General features: G+C 45.5%; 1 protein-coding gene across 1 annotated transcript in view; it reads right to left on the bottom strand.

Moving 5' to 3' along the window:
- zmat4a (zinc finger, matrin-type 4a) overlaps positions 1 to 22,234 on the bottom strand; it is a 101,761-nt gene that overhangs the window by 8,479 nt on the left and 71,048 nt on the right. Inside the window, exons 5-6 of the mRNA XM_063896636.1 lie at positions 21,749 to 21,970; positions 10,913 to 11,009 (exon numbers count right to left, since the gene is read on the bottom strand). Coding sequence (XP_063752706.1) covers positions 10,913 to 11,009; positions 21,749 to 21,970 — 319 coding nt within the window. The remainder of the gene's footprint in view (positions 1 to 10,912; positions 11,010 to 21,748; positions 21,971 to 22,234) is intronic.

Here is a 22,234-nt window from a genome sequence, read left to right on the forward strand (position 1 = left end):
CGTCTGTTGGGAGGAGGTCACCTGTCCGAGGCTGTTCTACTGTACAACACACACGCTGATTTACAGCCCATAATGCTGCAGGCAGGAGAAGCAGGGGAAAAAGAAGCTTTTTGTGCATTCAAGGAAAATCAAGGATAGCTTTACATGATTTACACACACACACACACACACACACACACACACACACACACACACACACACACACACACACACACACACACACACACACACACACTGCATCTTTTATAAGTTGACATAAATAAATCAGATTTTTTTTAAGGAGGGGGTATTTTACTCGTGGTGCAGGAATGAGTCTTAAAACCTGGTACTGAGTCAGTATTTCCTCACTTCCTGTCCCCTGGTCTGGAGGTCAATGGTTCTCTGAATGTGTCTTTGGTTGTTAGCCTGAAATAAGGTGTGTGTTAACACAAGCTGAAGAGGTTTAACCAGTTGTAAAAGTCAATCATTTCCAGATTACAACATTAATGCAAACTCAACAAAACGCTGAGGTGTATTTTCTACATGTCTCAGTTTTGTTTTGATAAACTATATAAATGGGATTTGTTAGAAAAATATACAAAGATATGGATGAGGAATCAGACCATCATTTTAACAACATTACCGGAGGAGAGTGTACTTCATTATTCTGAGACTGTATTTACATCTGAAAGAGGGATTTTATTTAGAGCGTTTGTCAATATGTTTTTATTTCAGTTATTTCTGAATCTCTATTTTATTTTATGATTTAAAATGCATTTGCTCTCAATTCTAACGTCACATTTTCAGTTTGGTTTAAGTAGCTGGTCCCACTCCGATGGCCTGATGATGACATGGTTTCTGCATTTCAAAATAAAAGCATGCAGTCTGGTTTCTGCAACATGCGCTCTTTATTTTGTTATCCAAATGTGAAAGTGTGAGTTGTAATTGCATTTGTGAGTCCCAATTTTAAGTGGTGCGTTTCTATTTTACGCTCCAGGAGTTTTGAGACACGCTTTTTTCTTTTCACTCATCGTTTTTCAAAATAAAAGCATGCTGGTTTCTGCCACATACACTCTTTATTTTCTTATGGAAATATAACACAGTGAGTAGTAGCACTTCACAGTTAATCAGTAGTGGTTTCCTCTCATGTAGCCTACTTTGGACTGCAAGCCAGTCTTCCTCCCTAGCAGAGGAAGAGGAAGGTGAATTGGTGCACTTGCCCTGTTTGCAGGTTGACAATTGCCAACCGGCTCCCTGAGTTATCCCTCTGTGCGGCGGGGAACAGTCTTATGGGGCTGAATAATAAGAAAGCATGACAATCTCCCTCCCTGGTGCTGCTCCCATTGTCCTGCTTCCTCGGCACACACCGAGCGGGTTGCAATAATCCCTCCACCGAGCAGCTAATGGGCGCGCCGTGTCAAAATGGACGGGCCATTCGCAGAGCTCCCGCTGTGCATTGTGGTAAATCGCAGAGCCATTACACGGCTGATGAGCGCTGGGAAAATACAGGGACTGAAAAATCCCCGCTGCTGCAAACTGGGCTCCTCTCTGCTTCCACACAGTGAACTGTAGCTAAACCCTCAGAACCAGAACCACAGGTCATCATTGATGAGGTCCTTTCAGACCCCCCAGGCATCCTTTGTGTTTCCATGTTGGCTGAAGATCATCATCAGTAACTCACAGGAGCAGCAGAGGGTTATTTTTAAATGTCAACTACTCTCTGTTTTCTGTGGGGGTGCAAATAAATAAAAAGCCCACCAGTGCACAGAGAGCCCGAGAGACATTTCAGGTGAACTTGTTATTTATCAAAGAGGGAAATACGGTTGCTGACGAAGAGAAGGAGGAAGAGCCATGGAAGTCTGCACTGACTCTCCTGCAGGAGACTGGATTTAGCAGCTAGTCCTGAAACAACAGAGCTGTAAATAATGTTGGGAAACACGATTTCATTTAGCCGACCCTTTGATCCAAAGCAACTTACTATAAGTTCATTCAACCATGAAGAAACAAACTCACTCTGCAGGTTTCCTATCTCCAGTATAAGCCCAGCCACTACTGCCTTTGCTTCACTTCGTTCAAAAGAGAGATGTTTTCTTATCAGCAAAGATGCAGGATCTAAAGCTCCTTGTGTACAGAGAAACATGCAACCCCTTTAAGCTGAGGCCACGTCACTCCTTCACAGCCTCCACTAGCTCCCAGTCACATCTCTCCAACCTCCTCCACCGTCACAACTCCAGCTGCTGCCTCAGGTCCGGAGATGCAAACTCCTCCACAGCCACATCAGACACGCATCCTTAAAACAAGCCCTCAAAACCACTTCTTCAGAGCTTCTTTACCTTTGGATCTCCCCACCCCCACTACGTATTAACTCCACCAATCTGACAGTGGAGTTCACAACAGGAAACAAAGGGTTAAAAAGCGGTGGAAGTTTGGACGTCCCAGCCACCATGCACGGACACTTTAACACGACTCCAAAGAACTAAAGACGAATGAGCTTCTGATGATGAAGGGAAACAATGCAAGGGTGACGTCTGTCCTCCAGAATGACCCTGCCCCGCTGCAGACTGAACGCTTTCATCTTGAACTGCACACTCTATTTGCAGATGGCTCTTTTCTGAGGATGCCCAGAAGGCCAGTTTGTCTCCATGTCTCAATAAGCAGCGGTCTTTCCCCCGAGCAGAGACTCGTACTGTCCCGATAACAGACACCGTGAATATGTTGTCTGAATTGCAATGAGGGGGAACTGTCGAGGCTTATTAGAGCACCTTCTCTCACGCTTTGAAGATGTGATCATTTGTATGTGCGTATTTTTCACGTGTTTGAACCGGGTTGAATGGTGAGGATCACGCCGCCGGTGAGGGAGTCCCGAGGGGCTGATTGCTCTCCGCACTAACATCGATTAGTTTTCCTGGGGAGCTCTGCAGGAAGGCGGCGGAGCGGACCTGTTAATGAGCGCGATGCACTGCAGAGCGGCTGTCAATCACGGTCAATGGGAGGGGGAAATAACACGCAGTCCTGGGAGCGCAGTGATTACAGCGCAGAAAATACACTCACTGCAACGGGTTCTATGTTTGAGTCTGAGGAGAGTGAGGAGATGGTTACAGCGGGGGGATTTCTTATCGGACAGATCCTTTTCTCATTGTTTTACTGGAGCTGTAAAAATACCAAGTAAAAGCCTGCTGCCTTTAAGAGAGGACTGTTTGTTTTTGGAAGGAAACCAAAGTATAGATAGAATTTATGCAGTTTAATTGAGTTCCTTTACAAACAAATGAATGAACACAGTGTTTAGTGAACTCGAGTGTATGTCAGTAGCCTATGTAGTGTCTCTACTTTAAAGAGTCCTCTCCTGTTGATGTTCAGGTGTATATCAGTATGTAGAGTCTCTACTTTAAAGAGTCCTCTCCTGCTGATGTTCAGGTGTATATCAGTATGTAGTGTCTCTACTTTAAAGAGTCCTCTCCTGCTGATGTTCAGGTGTATATCAGTATGTAGTGTCTCTACTTTAAAGAGTCCTCTCCTGCTGATGTTCAGGTGTATATCAATATGTAGCGTCTCTACTTTAAAGAGTCCTCTCCTGCTGATGTTCAGGTGTATATCAGTATGTAGAGTCTCTACTTTAAAGAGTCCTCTCCTGCTGATGTTCAGGTGTATATCAGTATGTAGAGTCTCTACTTTAAAGAGTCCTCTCCTGCTGATGTTCAGGTGTATATCAGTATGTAGAGTCTCTACTTTAAAGAGTCCTCTCCTGCTGATGTTCAGGTGTATATCAGTATGTAGAGTCTCTACTTTAAAGAGTCCTCTCCTGCTGATGTTCAGGTGTATATCAGTATGTAGAGTCTCTACTTTAAAGAGTCCTCTCCTGCTGATGTTCAGGTGTATATCAGTATGTAGAGTCTCTACTTTAAAGAGTCCTCTCCTGCTGATGTTCAGGTGTATATCAGTATGTAGTGTCTCTACTTTAAAGAGTCCTCTCCTGCTGATTGTCATGTTCAGAAACCCCCCCTGGAGGAACACGGTGATTTTAGCCTTTGCAGACCGTTTATATGCACTAAAACCTGTAGAACACACCATAGGGAGAGGAAAAGCCCCAACAAATTTGAGACACAGTTTGGGGGGGCGGGCAAAAACACTAAGGGTAGCAGGTGAACAACATCAGACGATCACAACGGCAGGAAGTGAAAACAGATATACCACAGAGCCTGACTCTAAAATGCCACCACTTTTGAAACGATTCTGTAAGTGCAGGATAAGAATAGTTGAAATGTCAGGATGTCTGCTGAACTGCAGGGTGAAACCAGCTGCCAGCGTCTGCTTCTAAAAGCGGCCTGTGTGACGTGCAGCTCAGATATAGAGGAGCTAAAGTGCACGGATGCACTCGCTCTGTCTGTGGACAGAGGAGACGCGCTAAAGACAGGGACACAGGTAGGCGTGCGTCAGATTCCAGCTTTAAAATGTACCGTCCTGTTTCACGTCTCCGGGAAAACTACCAGGATAAACACAATCCATCCTGTCAGACTGCAGAACCAGATGTAACACATATCACAGCATGAGTCAGAATCAGTAACCCACATATAACCATCTGCCTAGTTATTGAGTTAAAAATAAACCATTTACATCCTGGGAATACTTCTTTATATAGAAGTAATAGCCAGTAATAATGGCTAATGTTGGACTATAAAGGAACTACAGCACGGTCACATGACTTCACGTCACCACCGCTAAGCTAAAGGCGGCTAATGTTGGACTATAAAGGAACTACAGCACGGTCACATGACTTCACGTCACCACCGCTAAGCTAAAGGCGGCTAATGTTGGGCTATAGAGGAACTACAGCACGGTCACATGACTTCACCTCACCACCGCTAAGCTAAAGGCGGCTAATGTTGGGCTATAAAGGAACTACAGCACGGTCACATGACTTCACGTCACCACCGCTAAGCTAAAGGAGGCTAATGTTGGGCTATAAAGGAACTACAGCACGGTCACATGACTTCATGTCACCACCGCTAAGCACAAGATCAACCTCTCAGAAATACTACCATGGTTGTTAACTTTGTCCAACCTGATTCTAAGCACAGGCGTTACATGCATTGACAATTTTCAGCATTTATTTAAAGTGTGCACATCAGTCAGCTATCAGAAATCTACGACCATTTCCTGATTATCTTTTTCCAAATGACTGCTTCATCTCACAATATGGCAGAGCAGCTACAAACCTCACATATGCACGGTACAAAGATCCTTCAGACAAGTGATTTATCATGCCTGCTGTTTATAGAAGAGAGTGATTCATCTCCACTGATGTGTGTCTGACGTCCTACGGTCAACAGTTTTCAAAAGTGTTCGAGAGCCAAAAGGTCACGGAGAAACTCAACCAGGAGAAAAACAAACAAGATATCTGTCAGGAACCTTTCCACAACAGCAGTCTCAGATGAAGGGATGTCAGAATTTGAAGGGGGAGAGTTCTACATGGATATCTTCAGGACTCAAATCAAAACGTATCTGCGTTCCTTTGCATGCTTCTCTACGTACGTGCTTTTTTTAGTACAAGTCGTTGACAGGTGCACGCGCCTTTCAACGGAACAAAACAACAGAGACAGAGACAGCTTTATGATCCTGAACGTCACCCAGCGCTCCAGTCCCAGCTGTGTCCGTCTCTCTTTAGTGTCCCCTGGTCTCCAGCTGTGTGTGTCTCTCTTTAGTGTCCCCTGGTCTCCAGCTGTGTGCGTCTCTCTTTAGTGTCCCCTGGTCTCCAGCTGTGTGAGTCTCTCTTTAGTGTCCCCTGGTCTCCAGCTGTGTGCATCTCTCTTTAGGGTCCCCTGGTCTCCAGCTGTGTGCGTCTCTCTTTAGTGTCCCCTGGTCTCCAGCTGTGTGAGTCTCTCTTTAGTGTCCTCTGGTCTCCAGCTGTGTGCGTCTCTCTTTAGGGTCCCCTGGTCTCCAGCTGTGTGCGTCTCTCTTTAGTGTCCCCTGGTCTCCAGCTGTGTGCGTCTCTCTTTAGTGTCCCCTGGTCTCCAGCTGTGTGCGTCTCTCTTTAGGGTCCCCTGGTCTCCAGCTGTGTGCGTCTCTCTTTAGTGTCCCCTGGTCTCCAGCTGTGTGCGTCTCTCTTTAGTGTCCCCTGGTCTCCAGCTGTGTGCGTCTCTCTTTAGTGTCCCCTGGTCTCCGTTGTGTGCGTCTCTCTTTAGTGTCCCCTGGTCTCCGTTGTGTTGGAGCTTCTTGCAGCGTTTGGTTTCTGCAGCTTTTAGTAAACTGCTCATGTTTCCTCTGCTGAATGTTCTCTAGATGCTGCATGTGTTGAAGAGCTGCTGCAGATGTTTCTGCAGGAGTTCTGATTTGAGTTTCTAAATCCTTCCTTTCTGAAGAGGTTTATTGGTTGTTGTGTTAAGTGTACTGGGGAAGTGTCCACATGGAGACACAGATTTGCTGCACAGAGAAGGTAAACCTTTAGCTGCTGTTTTCATGAGCTGAAGAGGATCCTGTGCACAGCGTATGCAGCTCATTATAGCAGTCGTATGTGCATCGCATCTCATCTGTCCCCTGCATGTAGGCTGGATACACACACATGTAGCGGTGCTTGATGGACGGCTGTCCGGGGAGGAGGTGAAGGAACAATAATTACTCTGTCAGCTGGAGCCGACCTATCGACTGCAGCAGCTCTGGTATGAACGGGCCGTTTGTCTGGAGTGAAACCTTATTCCAGACAGAAAAATGCACATGAAAGATAATTGAAATTGATTAAATCAGAAGGGGAAATGAATGTGCATGAATCAGCGAGGAGATAAAGATAAATGCCAAGTTTAGAGTCGCTTCGGCTTTGTGCTAACCTCAGGGACGTAGAGTTTTTAATTTGGTCACATCATGTATGTTATAGCCTTAACATGTTTCATATCGCATCAACAGAACTGGAGAACGAGAGGATGAACCACAGAGGGAAGTCAGGGTTGAGGAGGGGACGTGCACCTCAAAGACCCTGCTGTGAGGTGCAGCACAGGCACAGACTGTATTCATATCTCAGTGTCTAAGATAAATGACGTAATAACAAGGACTACTTCAGGATGATGTATCAAAGACAGGAATAAAATGGATACTACTAATACTTCCTGAAGTGTGTGGAAGATTTGTACAAAACAGCCGGTACGATGAAGCCAGTTCAACAGACCCTGGATCTGTTTGAGTTATCAGGCTTAACTAACCCTAACCAACGGGATGTCGCTAAGCGGTCCAACGATCTGATTCTCACCTCTGTAACTCAACCAGGGTTAGGGTTAGTGGATCCGACTTTAATTTGTGTTTCGTGAACTTAACGGCTCCACACGGCACACTTCAAACAGCGAGCTCTGATTGGTCAGCAGGCGGTGCTTTTACTCGATCTCTTATCTCGAAGGTGTTCAGCATACCGTGGAGAGCTTCCCCGGTAAGCATCGAACCAGGAAACTCAGAGTTCCACCTGTAACATTTCCTATTAAAATGATGTTTATCTGAACAGTGTAACCCTAGAGTATTTCAAATGTACTTTACTCTAATGCTGTACCTCTGAACACAGACCGGTCACAGCAGCATCTCTTAGCTCCTCTGCTCTGCCGCTCTTCTTCTCCTCACACACAGACACTCGGCTATTTTTGTCTTAGCATGACATGACTGAACAGAGAGGAGCGACTTTTGGTTTCTCTACCTCAGGTTTGGAAACTGAAGGTTTATAGAAAGGAAAGAAGAGAAATGTGATAAATCCCAGCAGTGAATCTGAAAAGCTGTGAGAGTTTCCTGCTCCCTCGTGCCAGCAGCAGCAGGGTTGAAACATCCTGTTGTACTCGTGTCGGGCTCGTTAGAGTATCGACCGAGCTTCTCATTAGCACACCTGTCACGACCCGCTAATTTGTTCCCTTCTTCAGTCAAAATTGAATTTCCACATCACTTTAATGCCTTTATTTCATCCTAGAAGAAGAACCATGCAGCGTGTGGGCTTTGTCTCTGACACACACACACACACACACACACACACACACACACACACACACACACACACACACACACACACACACACACACACACACACACACACACACACACACACACACACACACACACACACACACACACACACAGAGTCTCTCATCATATTATCTGTACGGCAGAGGAGCCTTTCTGCTGTCCGTGTAAACCGGCATTAAACAAATGACCTATATAGACCCCAGGCAGTGTGTTAGGTTAGTGGTGGGGGGTGTGCGTGGAGGCTCGAGGGTCGCGTGCGGACTGGATTTTCTGACAGAGGGCTGGCAGGGGGGGGGGGGTTCTGCGACAGTATGACGGTAGCTGCATGTAAAGCGAGAGGCTCCGTCCGTGACTGAAGCCTGCCGCTGTTGAACACCATGTCACGTCTCCCTGTGTGCAACCGGCCAACGGGAGGGAATTCATTCCAGGACATGCAACGTGCAGCCCCACCCCCCAACAAAAAAAACCACACACAACTGTGGTGCACACTCACACTGCTGCAGAGAGTCCAGGAAGATGTACATAAGCATGGATGGAGCTGAGATTAAAACTAATTTCAGGAAAGACTCTTCATGTTCCAAGTTTGAAGGACAGTTCTGGACTCAGTCTCGTGAATTCTCGTGCACACAGACTCCGACTCCTCCTAGGTGACATCGAGTCTTCCTAGGGGACGTGGACTCGGTGACATGGACTCTTCCTAGGTGACATGGACTCTTCCTCTGGGACATGGACTCTTCCTAGATGACATGGACTCTTCCTAGGGGACATGGAGTTGGTGACATGGACTCTTCCTAGATGACATGGACTCTTCCTAGGTGACATAGACCCTTCCTAGGTGAATGGACTCTTCTAGGTGACATGGACTCTTCCTAGGGGACATGGACTCTTCCTAGGTGACATGGACTCTTCCTAGGGGCATGGACTCTCTAGGTGACATGGACTCTTCCTAGTTGACATGACCCTTCAGGTAGGACTCTTCCTAGGTGACATGGACTCTTCCTAGTGACATGGACTCTTCCTAGATGACTCGGACTCTTCCTAGATGACTCGGACTCTTCCTAGGGGACATGGACTCTTCCTAGATGACAGACTTCTTCCTAGGGGACATGGACTCTTCCGAGGGACATGGACTCTTCCTAGGGGACATGGACTCTTCCGAGGGACATGGACTTTCCAGTTGACATAGACCTTCCTAGGTGAATGGACTCTTCCAGGGACATGGACTCTTCCTAGGGACATTGACTCTTCCTAGGTGACATGGACTCTTCCTGATGGACTCGATCTTCCTAATGTTCGGACTCTTCCTAGATGACACGGACTCTTCCTAGGGGACATGGACTCTTCCTAGGGGACATGGACTCTTCCTAGGGGACATGGACTCGGTGACATGGACTCTTCCTAGGGACATGGACTCTTCCTAGGGGACATGGACTCGGTGACATGGACTCTTCCTAGGGGACATGGACTCGGTGACATGGACTCTTCCTAGGGGACATGGACTCGGTGACATGGACTCTTCCTAGGGGACATGGACTCTTCCTAGGGGACATGGACTCTTCCTAGGTGACATGGACTCTTCCTAGATGACTCGGACTCTTCCTAGGGGACATGACTCTTCCTCTTCCTAGGGGACATGGACTCTTCCGAGGGGACATGGACTCTTCCTAGGTGACATGGACTCTTCCTAGGTGACATGGACTCTTCCTAGATGACTCGGACTCTTCCTAGGGGACATGACTCTTCCTCTTCCTAGGGGACATGGACTCTTCCGAGGGGACATGGACTCTTCCTAGGGGACATGGACTCTTCCTACATCGTTGTGATTTCCTGGGTGATGTGACACATATCTAAAACACTATATTTCACATATTGTGTTTTTTTTAACCAAAAAACCTAAAATAAAAACCAACACAATCAGATTTCTGATGAATCAGTAAAGTGGGCTTAATTACTGGGCGGTTAATTGCAAATACTAGAACCTCTAGAACAATTAAAGAAGCAACGTCCCTTTACTGTATGCTGCTTTAAAACCAGGAAAACACAACCCCCTACAGTACGGGAGATCTAACAACACCAGACTCATGCATGTCAGTATGCTCTGATATTTGCAGTGACTTTCTACACTTTGTAAAACCCATTCAAATGTGATACTCTATAAGATGACTGGCAGATGACCCCTGACCATCCAAAGCGTCTCAATACCTGCTTCATTAGCTACAGGACGTTTTGACGATCATTTACGCTGAAAACAAAGCTTTTCCAGGCCTGGGGTCACTTTGTCGTGACTCAAAAACAAACAGAAAGAGAAACGTTTGGTCTACTTTCAAACTGGAGCATCTGCAGAACAGTGCATCTGGACTGTACGGAAGCCTGGGGGGACAATTGAGAGCGATGTGTTGTTTGGAAGAGGACAGGGAGACACAGCTGTTTCATAATGACGGATTTATTCGGTTTCATTATGTGTGTTTAAAGACAGCTGAACAGAGAGAGACACACGGCCTGTTTTCAGACGGTCTCATTTGTTTGGGGAAACTTGTGGATTTGCTTAATGGTGCGTGAGTTTCCAAACGCTTCCTCCCGTCCCGGTGTTAATTTAAGATACCTGTTGTGGCTGGCGGGGGAATCCGCTGTGTGCAGCTGCTTTTAAATGAGCTGTTGTTTTATGGCTGCGTTCAGGAGAGACAGCAGAGACGCTTCCAGGAGGTTTGTTGTGAAATTCGCCGGCTCCTGCGGCAGGCTCCAACACCAGCGTCTGCTAGCAGCTCAATTAGAGAATATTGTTCAAAATTGCAGACTGAAGAGAGGAGGAATCAGAGGATGTAAAACCTCTGCCTCAGCAAAGCAGCTCTCTGCATCCCGCTCATCATTTATGCAAGGCATCAAAGGGGAGGAAGACGCATATATTTGGGGCCGAGGATGAACAGCTGAGAGGAAGGGATCCTGCACTCACTTGTTTTGGTGCTTGGAGCCCTGCAGGTGTGCATGGTACTGAGCCACCGAGTTCAGAGTGACGCTGCACACTTCACAGGTGTAGCTCCGCTTCAGACCTGCAAACAGAAACACCATATATATATATTATACACTCTGTGAGATCACAGGAGAGCCATTTACAGAGACAGACATTCAAGATCACATCACACTCACTGAAGACCGTATGTTCAAGACTCTGTAATGCACAGTGGATCAGGGACTAAACTCCTCAATAACTATACCTTCATGAAGCTATTTATGAATACATGTATTGTTTTGTTTAATCTGAAGGGTTTAGGGGAAGCTAGAACCCTATTACGATAATACAAAAGTACAAATTCATTTAAGTTAGCTTATGTACATATCATGAAAAAGCTAAAAAGAGCTTTTAGGTCTACAAAAAAAAACTGTATATATCTTTTATAGCAAACATTTGTTTATCAGCATTGTTAAGAAATATGAAAGGCCAGAATTAAAGCATTTAAAGCGAGGGGTGTCTTCTGAAAATCTAAACTTGATGTAAACATGAGTCCATGAATATCTGAAGGGGTCAACGTGGGTAAATCCATCCTGTCTGTGCTCGTGTTATTAGGAGCATGCACTGTAAATGCACGTTTAAATAAAATATAACGTATGATGTCCAACTCAAGGTGGGGGTGAAAGTCACCAGAGTTATCAGGGTTTATCCTCTGGGTACCATGATTATCTGAACTACACAGCAAAACGTCATCATTTGAGATATTCCAGGCGGTAACACCGTCGTTAGTGCCAAGTAAGAAGCCCATGAATCAGTCTTATTTGGAATAAACCATTTTGAATATGTTGTTTTTACATATTTCAAATCATAAATGTACGTGCTTTGTAATCGATGTCATGCTGTTATAGTAGAATTGTATGATGTTTCTCAAAAACACACATTTCCAGCTTCTATTGCTGCTAAAAGTCACCAAATCATCCGGGTTTATCCTCTGGGTACCATGAATACCTGAACTACACAGCAAAACATCCAACATTTGGGATATTCCAGGTGGTACTGCCAACCTTAGAGCAAGTATTCCTTCACTTCGCCTCATTTAATGCCATAAAGCCGCAAATAAGTAACGAAAACAGCTGGTGTGTTTCTGGAGCAGTCGGAGGGAGTCAGAGTCTCCAGACGTAATGTGTTGTGGATCAGCTGTGGTGCTGCTGCTGTTATTAAGAGCCCCGTGTAACCGCCGTCACGTGGTTATAATCTCATTGCGGTTTGAATAATGGCCGCCGTGATTACCTCGCTCCCCTAATCGAGCTAACTGCCCCCCTCCCCCCCCTCCCAAAAGGAGACGGCTCGCAGCGAAAGGCCAGGAGAATATAAATGTCACCCGGCTCTCATCGAATCACAATTCCATTTCCTCCTCCATCAAACCCCCAGAACCATGACGGGGGGGGGGTCACTGTACACAGGGGGGGTACTCAGGTACTGGAGTAAAAGTAGAAGTACTCAGATCTTGTACTTGAGTAAAGTAGAAGTACTCAGATCTTGTACTTGAGTAAAGTAGAAGTACTCAGATCTTGTACTTGAGTAAAGTAGAAGTACTCAGGTCTTGTACTTGAGTAAAGTAGAAGTACTCAGATCTTGTTCTTGAGAAAAGTAGAAGTACTCAAGTCTTGTACTTGAGTAAAGTAGAAGTACTCAGATCTTGTACTTGAGTAAAAGTAGAAGTACTCAAGTCTTGTACTTGAGTAAAGTAGAAGTACTCAGGTCTTGTACTTGAGTAAAGTAGAAGTACTCAGATCTTGTACTTGAGTAAAAGTAGAAGTACTCAGGTCTTGTACTTGAGTAAAGTAGAAGTACTCAGGTCTTGTACTTGAGTAAAGTAGAAGTACTCAGATCTTGTACTTGAGTAAAGTAGAAGTACTCAGATCTTGTACTTGAGTAAAGTAGAAGTACTCAGATCTTGTTCTTGAGTAAAGTAGAAGTACTCAGATCTTGTACTTGAGTAAAGTAGAAGTACTCAGATCTTGTACTTGAGTAAAGTAGAAGTACTCAGATCTTGTACTTGAGTAAAGTAGAAGTACTCAGGTCTTGTACTTGAGTAAAGTAGAAGTACTCAGATCTTGTACTTGAGTAAAGTAGAAGTACTCAGATCTTGTACTTGAGTAAAGTAGAAGTACTCAGGTCTTGATCTTGAGTAAAGTAGAAGTACTCAGGTCTTGTACTTGAGTAAAGTAGAAGTACTCAGATCTTGTACTTGAGTAAAGTAGAAGTACTCAGATCTTGTACTTGAGTAAAGTAGAAGTACTCAGGTCTTGTACTTGAGTAAAGTAGAAGTACTCAGATCTTGTACTTGAGTAAAGTAGAAGTACTCAGATCTTGTACTTGAGTAAAGTAGAAGTACTCAGGTCTTGTACTTGAGTAAAGTAGAAGTACTCAGGTCTTGTACTTGAGTAAAGTAGAAGTACCAGAGTGTAGGAATACTCTGTCACAGTGAAAGTATTCTAAATGTTCCTCCAGTGAAAGTAGAAAGTACTCTCCTCTAAATGTACTTAAAGTAGCGACAGTAAAAGTAGTCATTGTCTGATTGGTCCATTTCAGAATAATATCTCTGATATGTTTTATAATGATTGATCATTAAAGTGTTCTCAGAGCTGGTAAAGGTGCAGCTAGTTCTAATGGCTTTGTATACTGCAGGGTAGCTGCTGGAGTTACTGCAGGTGAACTACAGTCTGATTTAAGGGAGATTATATTTACCATCATTCATCAGAATCTGTGAAACTGTAAGGGAATACTTTGTATTGCATCCTGAATATCCCTCCCCAATCCTGCTTGTTTCTCAGAGAGCAGCAGGTGGATATTCTCCCTCCTGTAGAAACTCTTCTGTACAGATCTTCCCCTCTAAAGTTTTGAAGCAGGGCAGTACTCCCCGCAGAGGCTCCACTTTCCCGCTGATAAGCTGCACAATAACCCTCCTGTCAGTCCGCTGTCACTGCGGCCGAGATTTCAATTTCCCCCAGCCGTCCCCAGACGCCGTCAGGAGCCGGCGTTAAAGCCCTGCAGCAGCGCGCCCCGCTCTCTGCAGCCGGCCCTTTGACAGCTCGCTTCTCAAATTATTTCTGAGAGGGTGAGAGATTACTCGGCGGGCCCCGGCATCCATCACTGCCAGCCACCTGCGGCGCTTCCCACATGGCACCGCCCAATATGAGCGATGGAGCTCAGAGAGGCTTCATGCAGCGGCAGAGCTCCCCCTCCATCACCCCCTGCCCTCCCAAGCGCCGCCGACCAGTCGTTTGGAGGCTCGTTTGTTTTGGTTAACTCGACCCTCAGCCGGGGCTTAAGAGAGGAAGAAAAATGACGGGGTAAAGTTGGACGAGATTAAAGGAGTTTGTGGAGGTGAGGAAGGGATGTCTTATATTTTCATTTGATCTCACAGGAAAGAAGAAGTAGATCAAAACAAACCTCAGTATGTAGTGTCTCTACTTTAAAGAGTCCTCTCCTGCTGATGTTCAGGTGTATATCAGTATGTAGAGTCTCTACTTTAAAGAGTCCTCTCCTGCTGATGTTCAGGTGTATATCAGTATGTAGAGTCTCTACTTTAAAGAGTCCTCTCCTGCTGATGTTCAGGTGTATATCAGTATGTAGTGTCTCTACTTTAAAGAGTCCTCTCCTGCTGATGTTCAGGTGTATATCAGTATGTAGTGTCTCTACTTTAAAGAGTCCTCTCCTGCTGATGTTCAGGTGTATATCAGTATGTAGCGTCTCTACTTTAAAGAGTCCTCTCCTGCTGATGTTCAGGTGTATATCAGTATGTAGTGTCTCTACTTTAAAGAGTCCTCTCCTGCTGATGGTCAGGTGTATATCAGTATGTAGAGTCTCTACTTTAAAGAGTCCTCTCCTGCTGATGTTCAGGTGTATATCAGTGTGTAGTGTCTCTACTTTAAAGAGTCCTCTCCTGCTGATGTTCAGGTGTATATCAGTATGTAGCGTCTCTACTTTAAAGAGTCCTCTCCTGCTGATGTTCAGGTGTATATCAGTATGTAGTATCTCTACTTTAAAGAGTCCTCTCCTGCTGATGTTCAGGTGTATATCAGTATGTAGAGTCTCTACTTTAAAGAGTCCTCTCCTGCTGATGTTCAGGTGTATATCTGTATGTAGTGTCTCTACTTTAAAGAGTCCTCTCCTGCTGATGTTCAGGTGTATATCAGTATGTAGAGTCTCTACTTTAAAGAGTCCTCTCCTGCTGATGTTCAGGTGTATATCAGTATGTAGAGTCTCTACTTTAAAGAGTCCTCTCCTGCTGATGTTCAGGTGTATATCTGTATGTAGTGTCTCTACTTTAAAGAGTCCTCTCCTGCTGATGTTCAGGTGTATAAAGATACACATCCCAACACGGAACAAAATGTCCCTTCCACTTTTGAATTCAAACCAGTAGGCAATAAAAGCGCAGATTGAAAGTCAATAACCCACAATCCAATCTCATGGAAAGCCTGTAGAACATGGTAACTGCCAGCCAGTGTGTGTCTCTGCATCGACTCACCAATAAGTCACAGGTGGGGGTGCTGAGTTGAGTTATTTGGTTTGCTCCGTACTAAATCTCCTGTTGTCTCTCAGCTAATTGAGACCTATTGCCTGAGCGGCTGGGAGGGACCACGGTGGCAGTATGAGCGATCAGCGGCGCGGCGCTCTGTTTATGAGCGGGGAGAAGGTGCTGCAGGTCCGGGGTTCATGCTAAATTAACCAGCAGCCATCTGCCCCTCTCAGATGGTGCACGTTTAGCTCGTTCCCTCTCTGGTTGCAGCAGGCGCCCATCCTGAAACAGCATATGCTCACTCTGAGACTGGGCTGGGTCTCCACTGTTCTGAAGGACTGCTCTGTGAGATGATGACATCATCACTCAGAAGTGTTCTTCAGACCTCGAAAGCAATGAAAGTGTCTCCCTCGCCACATCACGGATCAGATTGGCCTCTGAAATTGGACGCAGTGAGAAAATGGGTAGTACGTGGAGATGTGATATCTTGATGAGAGCGCACATTAGCTGGGAACAAATGGCCGACCCGCTGCTGGTCCAATCTACCGTTTAAATTGAACAATTTATAGGACACACTTTCGCACGTTGTTTCCTCCCGAAGAAGGCTTTGATCAGGAGGCGTTTAAGGCATTAATAGATCCATTTTAGGATCAGAAGCACCAAGAGCTTATAAAACTGCAATCACAGGGGTTCTGTAGCGCAGAGGAGGTGAGACAGAGTCAATCACATCGGGAAGAAATGCAACTTCAATTTACTGAGAAGATGGAGCCTGGAAATACACAATGTGTCCGTCCGTCTCAACATGAGGTATTAAAGTGACTAAACACCTCAAACTTACAGAGGGGAAATGGTAAAATGGCACTTCTTCACATGTACACTTCTAACACAACAGAGCCTCAGCCTTTAGCTGATTGGTCGATGGTGGTAAAGGGCATCAGAGCTGTAAAATATCACTAATTCAATACAATTGTTCAGAAAATCTTTATAAACTAAAATGGTTTTCATAATTAAACCTGCTTTTCCTTTTAAAGCTACCCAGAATGTCCCACATCAAGCGAAGGCAGAATCCCAGCCAAATACTACCTGAATCCCAACCGATGCCCTGTCGAATCCCAACCGAACCCAAGTCGATTGTAAGCGATATCCAAACCAAATCCCAGCAAAATATTAACTGAATCCCAAACTATCAAAGCCGAGACCCAGCAAAACTCCAGTCATTGTGACCCCCCCTCTTACAGCTGTCGCTTCCTTCAGAGAAACACATAAAACAAAATGCAGTTCACTGAAGAGTCCTGTTCCTGTTACCAAACACTCAACCCTACTGGTATAACACTGGTTTGCCCGGCTGGAATCATGGCTTTATGTCATAGAACACAAACTTGAGTTTCTGCAGAACTCATCTGTGCTTTCCTGAGCAGAACCTCGTTAATAAACGATAGATTTGAGCTTAAAATCAACATTTACTATGAGTTTTTCACACTGTAGCTGATAGTTTTCACACAACACCCACAATCCTTCTCACCAACTGTGGTGAGAAAGAACAAACGGTGATACATCTTGCTCTCTTTGCATAAAATGAATCCACAAAGTCTCTCTTATCACTTCATAACAATATTCCCCATTAGGATGAAGACCTCTCAGCTCTCTCTTCGGTCAATAACTGTAGTATTTCTCTGAGCTAAAGGGACCTTTTGACGAGCCAACATCTCTGTATTTAAAAGAGAAATAAGACACCAAAGCTAGCCGGTGCAAACAGGTTCCAGGCAGACTGCACAGCAGAGTCAGTTCATCAGCATTTGAAATGAAGGCTCTGGAAGCAGAAGCTGAAACACACCGTTTCCTTTGTTCGAAATAAACATTTTCCAAAACTTCCCAACTCAGCTGAATATGTGACATAGTTCTCATCCTTTTTCACCCAAAAATCTTACATATTATTAAACCTTTAAAACCTTTTGAGCGACCACAGGTGAGCAGAAACACGCACACAGCTGGGACCGGAGCGCTGGGGGACGTCCAGGATCATAAAGTTGGACAAATGTTTTTGGTAAACTTTCCTTTTCTTTCGTCTTCTTTTTCTCCTTCGTCACCAAATGTTATTTTTCTGTCTGCAACTATTCTTTGGGTTAGTAACGTGTCCAATAACCAGGGGTCAGATATCTGCAGTGACGTCAGAAGGAGTCATGTGATCACATCGTTAGAATAAGACCAGGAAACATTTCAGGAGAACAACAACAGAGACAGAGACAGAGACAGAGACAGAGACAGAGACAGCTTCATGATCCTGAAGGTCACCCAGTGCTCCGGTCCCAGCTGTGTGTGTTTCTCTTTAGTGTCCCCTGGTCTCCAGCTGTGTGTGTCTCTCTTTAGTGTCCCCTGGTCTCCAGCTGTGTGCGTCTCTCTTTAGTGTCCCCTGGTCTCCAGCTGTGTGCGTCTGTCTATAGTGTCCCCTGGTCTCCTGCTGTGTGCGTCTCTCTTTAGTGTCCTCTGGTCTCCAGCTGTGTGCATCTCTCTTTAGTGTCCCCTGGTCTCCAGCTGTGTGCGTCTCTCTTTAGTGTCCCCTGGTCTCCAGCTGTGTGCGTCTCTCTTTAGTGTCCCCTGGTCTCCAGCTGTGTGCGTCTCTTTAGTGTCCCCTGGTCTCCAGCTGTGTGCGTCTGTCTATAGTGTCCCCTGGTCTCCTGCTGTGTGCGTCTCTCTTTAGTGTCCTCTGGTCTCCAGCTGTGTGCATCTCTCTTTAGTGTCCCCTGGTCTCCAGCTGTGTGCGTCTCTCTTTAGTGTCCCCTGGTCTCCAGCTGTGTGCGTCTCTCTTTAGTGTCCCCTGGTCTCCAGCTGCATGCGTCTCTCTTTAGTGTCCCCTGGTCTCCAGCTGTGTGCGTCTCTCTATAGTGTCCCCTGGTCTCCAGCTGTGTGCGTCTCTCTTTAGTGTCCCCTGGTCTCCAGCTGTGTGCATCTCTCTTTAGTGTCCCCTGGTCTCCAGCTGCATGCGTCTCTCTATAGTGTCCCCTGGTCTCCAGCTGTGTGCATCTCTCTTTAGTGTCCCCTGGTCTCCAGCTGTGTGTGTCTCTCTTTAGTGTCCCCTGGTCTCCAGCTGTGTGCGTCTCTCTTTTGTGTCCCCTGGTCTCCAGCTGTGTGCGTCTCTCTTTTGTGTCCCCTGGTCTCCAGCTGTGTGCGTCTCTCTTTAGTGTCCCCTGGTCTCCAGCTGTGTGCATCTCTCTTTAGTGTCCCCTGGTCTCCAGCTGTGTGCGTCTCTCTTTAGTGTCCCCTGGTCTCCAGCTGTGTGCGTCTCTCTTTAGTGTCCCCTGGTCTCCGTTGTGTTTATAGAACATTTATCATAAGCTGGTCTTCAGGTGTATTTGACCCCTGAAGAGTCCCCACGATGCTACTGGCCGCTGCCTTTACCCTCTTTCTATAAACTCACTTCTATGCCTTGAACTTCCCCAGCAAACACAACAACAATATGCAGACCCCGGGATGACAGAGCCTCCCTCTTTATGGGAGCTGTTGAATATTTCATTACATCTTCAGAGTCAGACTGCACTTGCCGAAAAAAGTAGATCCTAAGATGAAAAGAGTGAGTATAGAAAAGAGCTGCTAGACTGAGCTGTGGAGGAAGATTTCCAGCACCCCCCCTCACCATCCCACCACCCTGCTGTGGTCCCATCCTCCTCTCCACAGGCTCCCAGTGCTGGTTTTGCATGATACGATGATTTGCCACTTCATTACTAATTGATAATCGCCGGAGAGAAAAAGCTCATTAGCCCAAGTGCTGAAGAGTGCAGCTAGCACGCTGACATTTCCAGCCTCTCCGTAATGATGCATGTGTTGATGTTGGCAGATCCGTCTCCTCCCAACACAGGCTGATGGTGGTGGAGGCTTTGAGTCAGAGTGAGGAGGGGAGCCGCTGGAGCAGAATCACAACTCGTCTGCTCATGACTTTACAATTAAATCACTGAAACGCTAAGTTGTGTGTAATTTACCGTATCCAAACACAGTGCAGTTTAGTTTCCAGCAACAATACAGACTTAACTTTACTGGGAACACTGGGCTTTTTACTGTTTCACCATCACTTTGAGTCCTAAAACCCGAAAAAAATGGTCAGCATCTAGGGGTTGCTAACAGTCGTCAAAATGAGACGGCTAAACGTCATCACGCCCAACATTAGCCTCCTTTAGCTTAGCGGTGGTGAGGTGAAGTCATGTGACCGTGCTGTAGTTCCTTTATAGCCCAACATTAGCCGCCTTTAGCTTAGCGGTGGAGACGTGAAGTCATGTGACCGTGCTGTAGTTCCTTTATAGCCCAACATTAGCCTCCTTTAGCTTAGCGGTGGTGACGTGAAGTCATGTGACCGTGCTGTAGTTCCTCTATAGCCCAACATTAGCCACCTTTAGCTTAGTGGTGGTGAGGTGAAGTCATGTGACCGTGCTGTAGTTCCTTTATAGCCCAACATTAGCCGCCTTTAGCTTAGCGGTGGTGACGTGAAGTCATGTGACCGTGCTGTAGTTCCTCTATAGCCCAACATTAGCCACCTTTAGCTTAGTGGTGGTGAGGTGAAGTCATGTGACCGTGCTGTAGTTCCTTTATAGCCCAACATTAGCCGCCTTTAGCTTAGCGGTGGTGACGTGAAGTCATGTGACCGTGCTGTAGTTCCTTTATAGCCCAACATTAGCCGCCTTTAGCTTAGCGGTGGTGACGTGAAGTCATGTGACTGTGCTGTAGTTCCTTTATAACCCAACATTAGCAATTTTTTCAGAAATCATGAAGAGGTGTTAATATGTGGAGATTATCCTGCTGAACTAAACGTGTAAGCATCATAGACGTTTATTTGACACAGAGATTATCTTCTGCAATAATCCAAAATCATGGAGAAATCCCAGTAGCATTTGATCGAGGGAACCATTGTGATGCTAACCTACAAAAACACTTCATCCTTTCGCTACTCTACTGAACTGAACTGAGTGGAGTACTATGTGCCCCACCATGCACCTGAAACAGACATCATGCTCTGCAAGCCTCAACATGACTGACCTGAAGTGACGGCCGTTATTCAGTTCGCCCTCCACTGCGCCTACAGCCACCAAGAACCAATCAGGCCTGGAGTTAGCAGCCCTCGTCCAATCAGCTGTCAGGACTCCCATTTGGTGCGGTCACGCATCAATACCCTTCACAATACCTCTGGGCTCCTCTGCTCTTCTGCAGCCAGCCTCCACCGGCCGGGCTGATGTTGTGTAATTGTTATTGACATATTGTGACTGGGAGAGCAGGAGAGGAGCGCTCTCTGCTTCCTCTAAAACTAACAGCTTGTGACACGCTGGTGGAGAATTATCTCCAAATGTAGTGCTTCTCTCTCACGTCACATTATGCAGTGTCTGACAAGTGATCACAAGCATTACCACGTTAACACCTTTTACTAAACAGGCTCCCTGTTCTCTGACAGAACAGCAAATATCAGAGTCTGCTTTGGAAGAAGGAGAAGCCGTCAGGGACAGATCTCGCACATTCCTTTCGACTAAATGTCAAATGCAACAAAGATTTTCAATGTAGGATGTAAAAGGAGCTTGTTGTGAAGAAGAATCGTAGCCAAGTTGTGTTTATATGTGCAGGAAACAAACAAACACACAGATTATAAGGTGGTATAAACACTGAATAAACCATCTGCACGTTAGCACGTTAGCAGTGTTAGCTCAGCTCGTATCCCTGATAACTTCAGATCCAGACGTTCCATCACTAAAATCCTTTCTGTGGTTAAAAAGCACCAAGATCTAAAGAGTGGATGGTGACAGCCTCTGACAGACGACGCTGACACATGCTCAAAGGGAATACAGCGCCATCACCGGGAACCAGGGAAAACAAGGTCGAGATTAAGGCGGTAATTAATACGAACGCGATGCGGTTTCCTTCTGACTTTAATTAGATAGAAATCAACCCTTCCTTTCATCCCTCTCTCAACCTCTATTTAGTTTTTTAATTACTTGTATTTAACTCTCTTCAATTTGTCAAAACCAGAGCCCGAAAAACACAAGTGTTCTATAGTGATGTCACTATGTTCCAGAAGGAAACCAAGGGGGAACACACAGGGATTTTAGCCTTTGCAGACCATTAACATACACACAAACACGCTACAGGAAGGAGAGCACGACAGAAGGTTCTCTACAAGCGAAAATCTTACATATTTTACCTTTAACTCCTACATTTTAACCTTGAATTGCCTATTTGCAGTCAAAAGCTGTGCACAAATCCTTCAATAAAAACGTTTCACAGATCCTGACTGTGCCTTAAAAGGTCTTGAGTAAACACTCAGAAAATAAAGGGGGTCTCACCCTTCATCTCGCCCATGTCCAGGGTCTTCCCGAGCTGCTCCAGCAGGTCCGCTCTGGCTGCGTTCTTCTTGTGCTTTTTGCCGTCGTAGTGCTGCTGAGCCATGCCGGGGTTGTTGAACCAGGCGTTGCATAGCTGGCAGTAACGGTCCGAGTCCCGGCGCTGTCGGGGGGACGTCATGGGGGACGTTTCTGGGGAGCTCTTTACAGGACTGGGGGACGCCTCTGAAAGGGAAGGAAAACACAGGAGTGAGGGTCTGCAGATTTAACTGGCTGAAAGATCAAAAGTACAATCTGTATATAAAACATGTGTTTATAAAATGTAAATAAAAACTGAAATATAGAAGAATTAAAATCAAGACATAAAAAACTATCATAATAATTTAAATAATGATAAATATATAATAATACAATTTAATAAATTGTTAAAAATATAAATATAACAAAAAAACTAAAAATGATTACAAATAAAACATGTGTGAAATTTAA

The sequence above is a fragment of the Eleginops maclovinus genome, chromosome 12 (genome assembly GCF_036324505.1).
Source record: "Eleginops maclovinus isolate JMC-PN-2008 ecotype Puerto Natales chromosome 12, JC_Emac_rtc_rv5, whole genome shotgun sequence".
NCBI classification, from domain to species: Eukaryota; Metazoa; Chordata; class Actinopteri; order Perciformes; family Eleginopidae; genus Eleginops; species Eleginops maclovinus.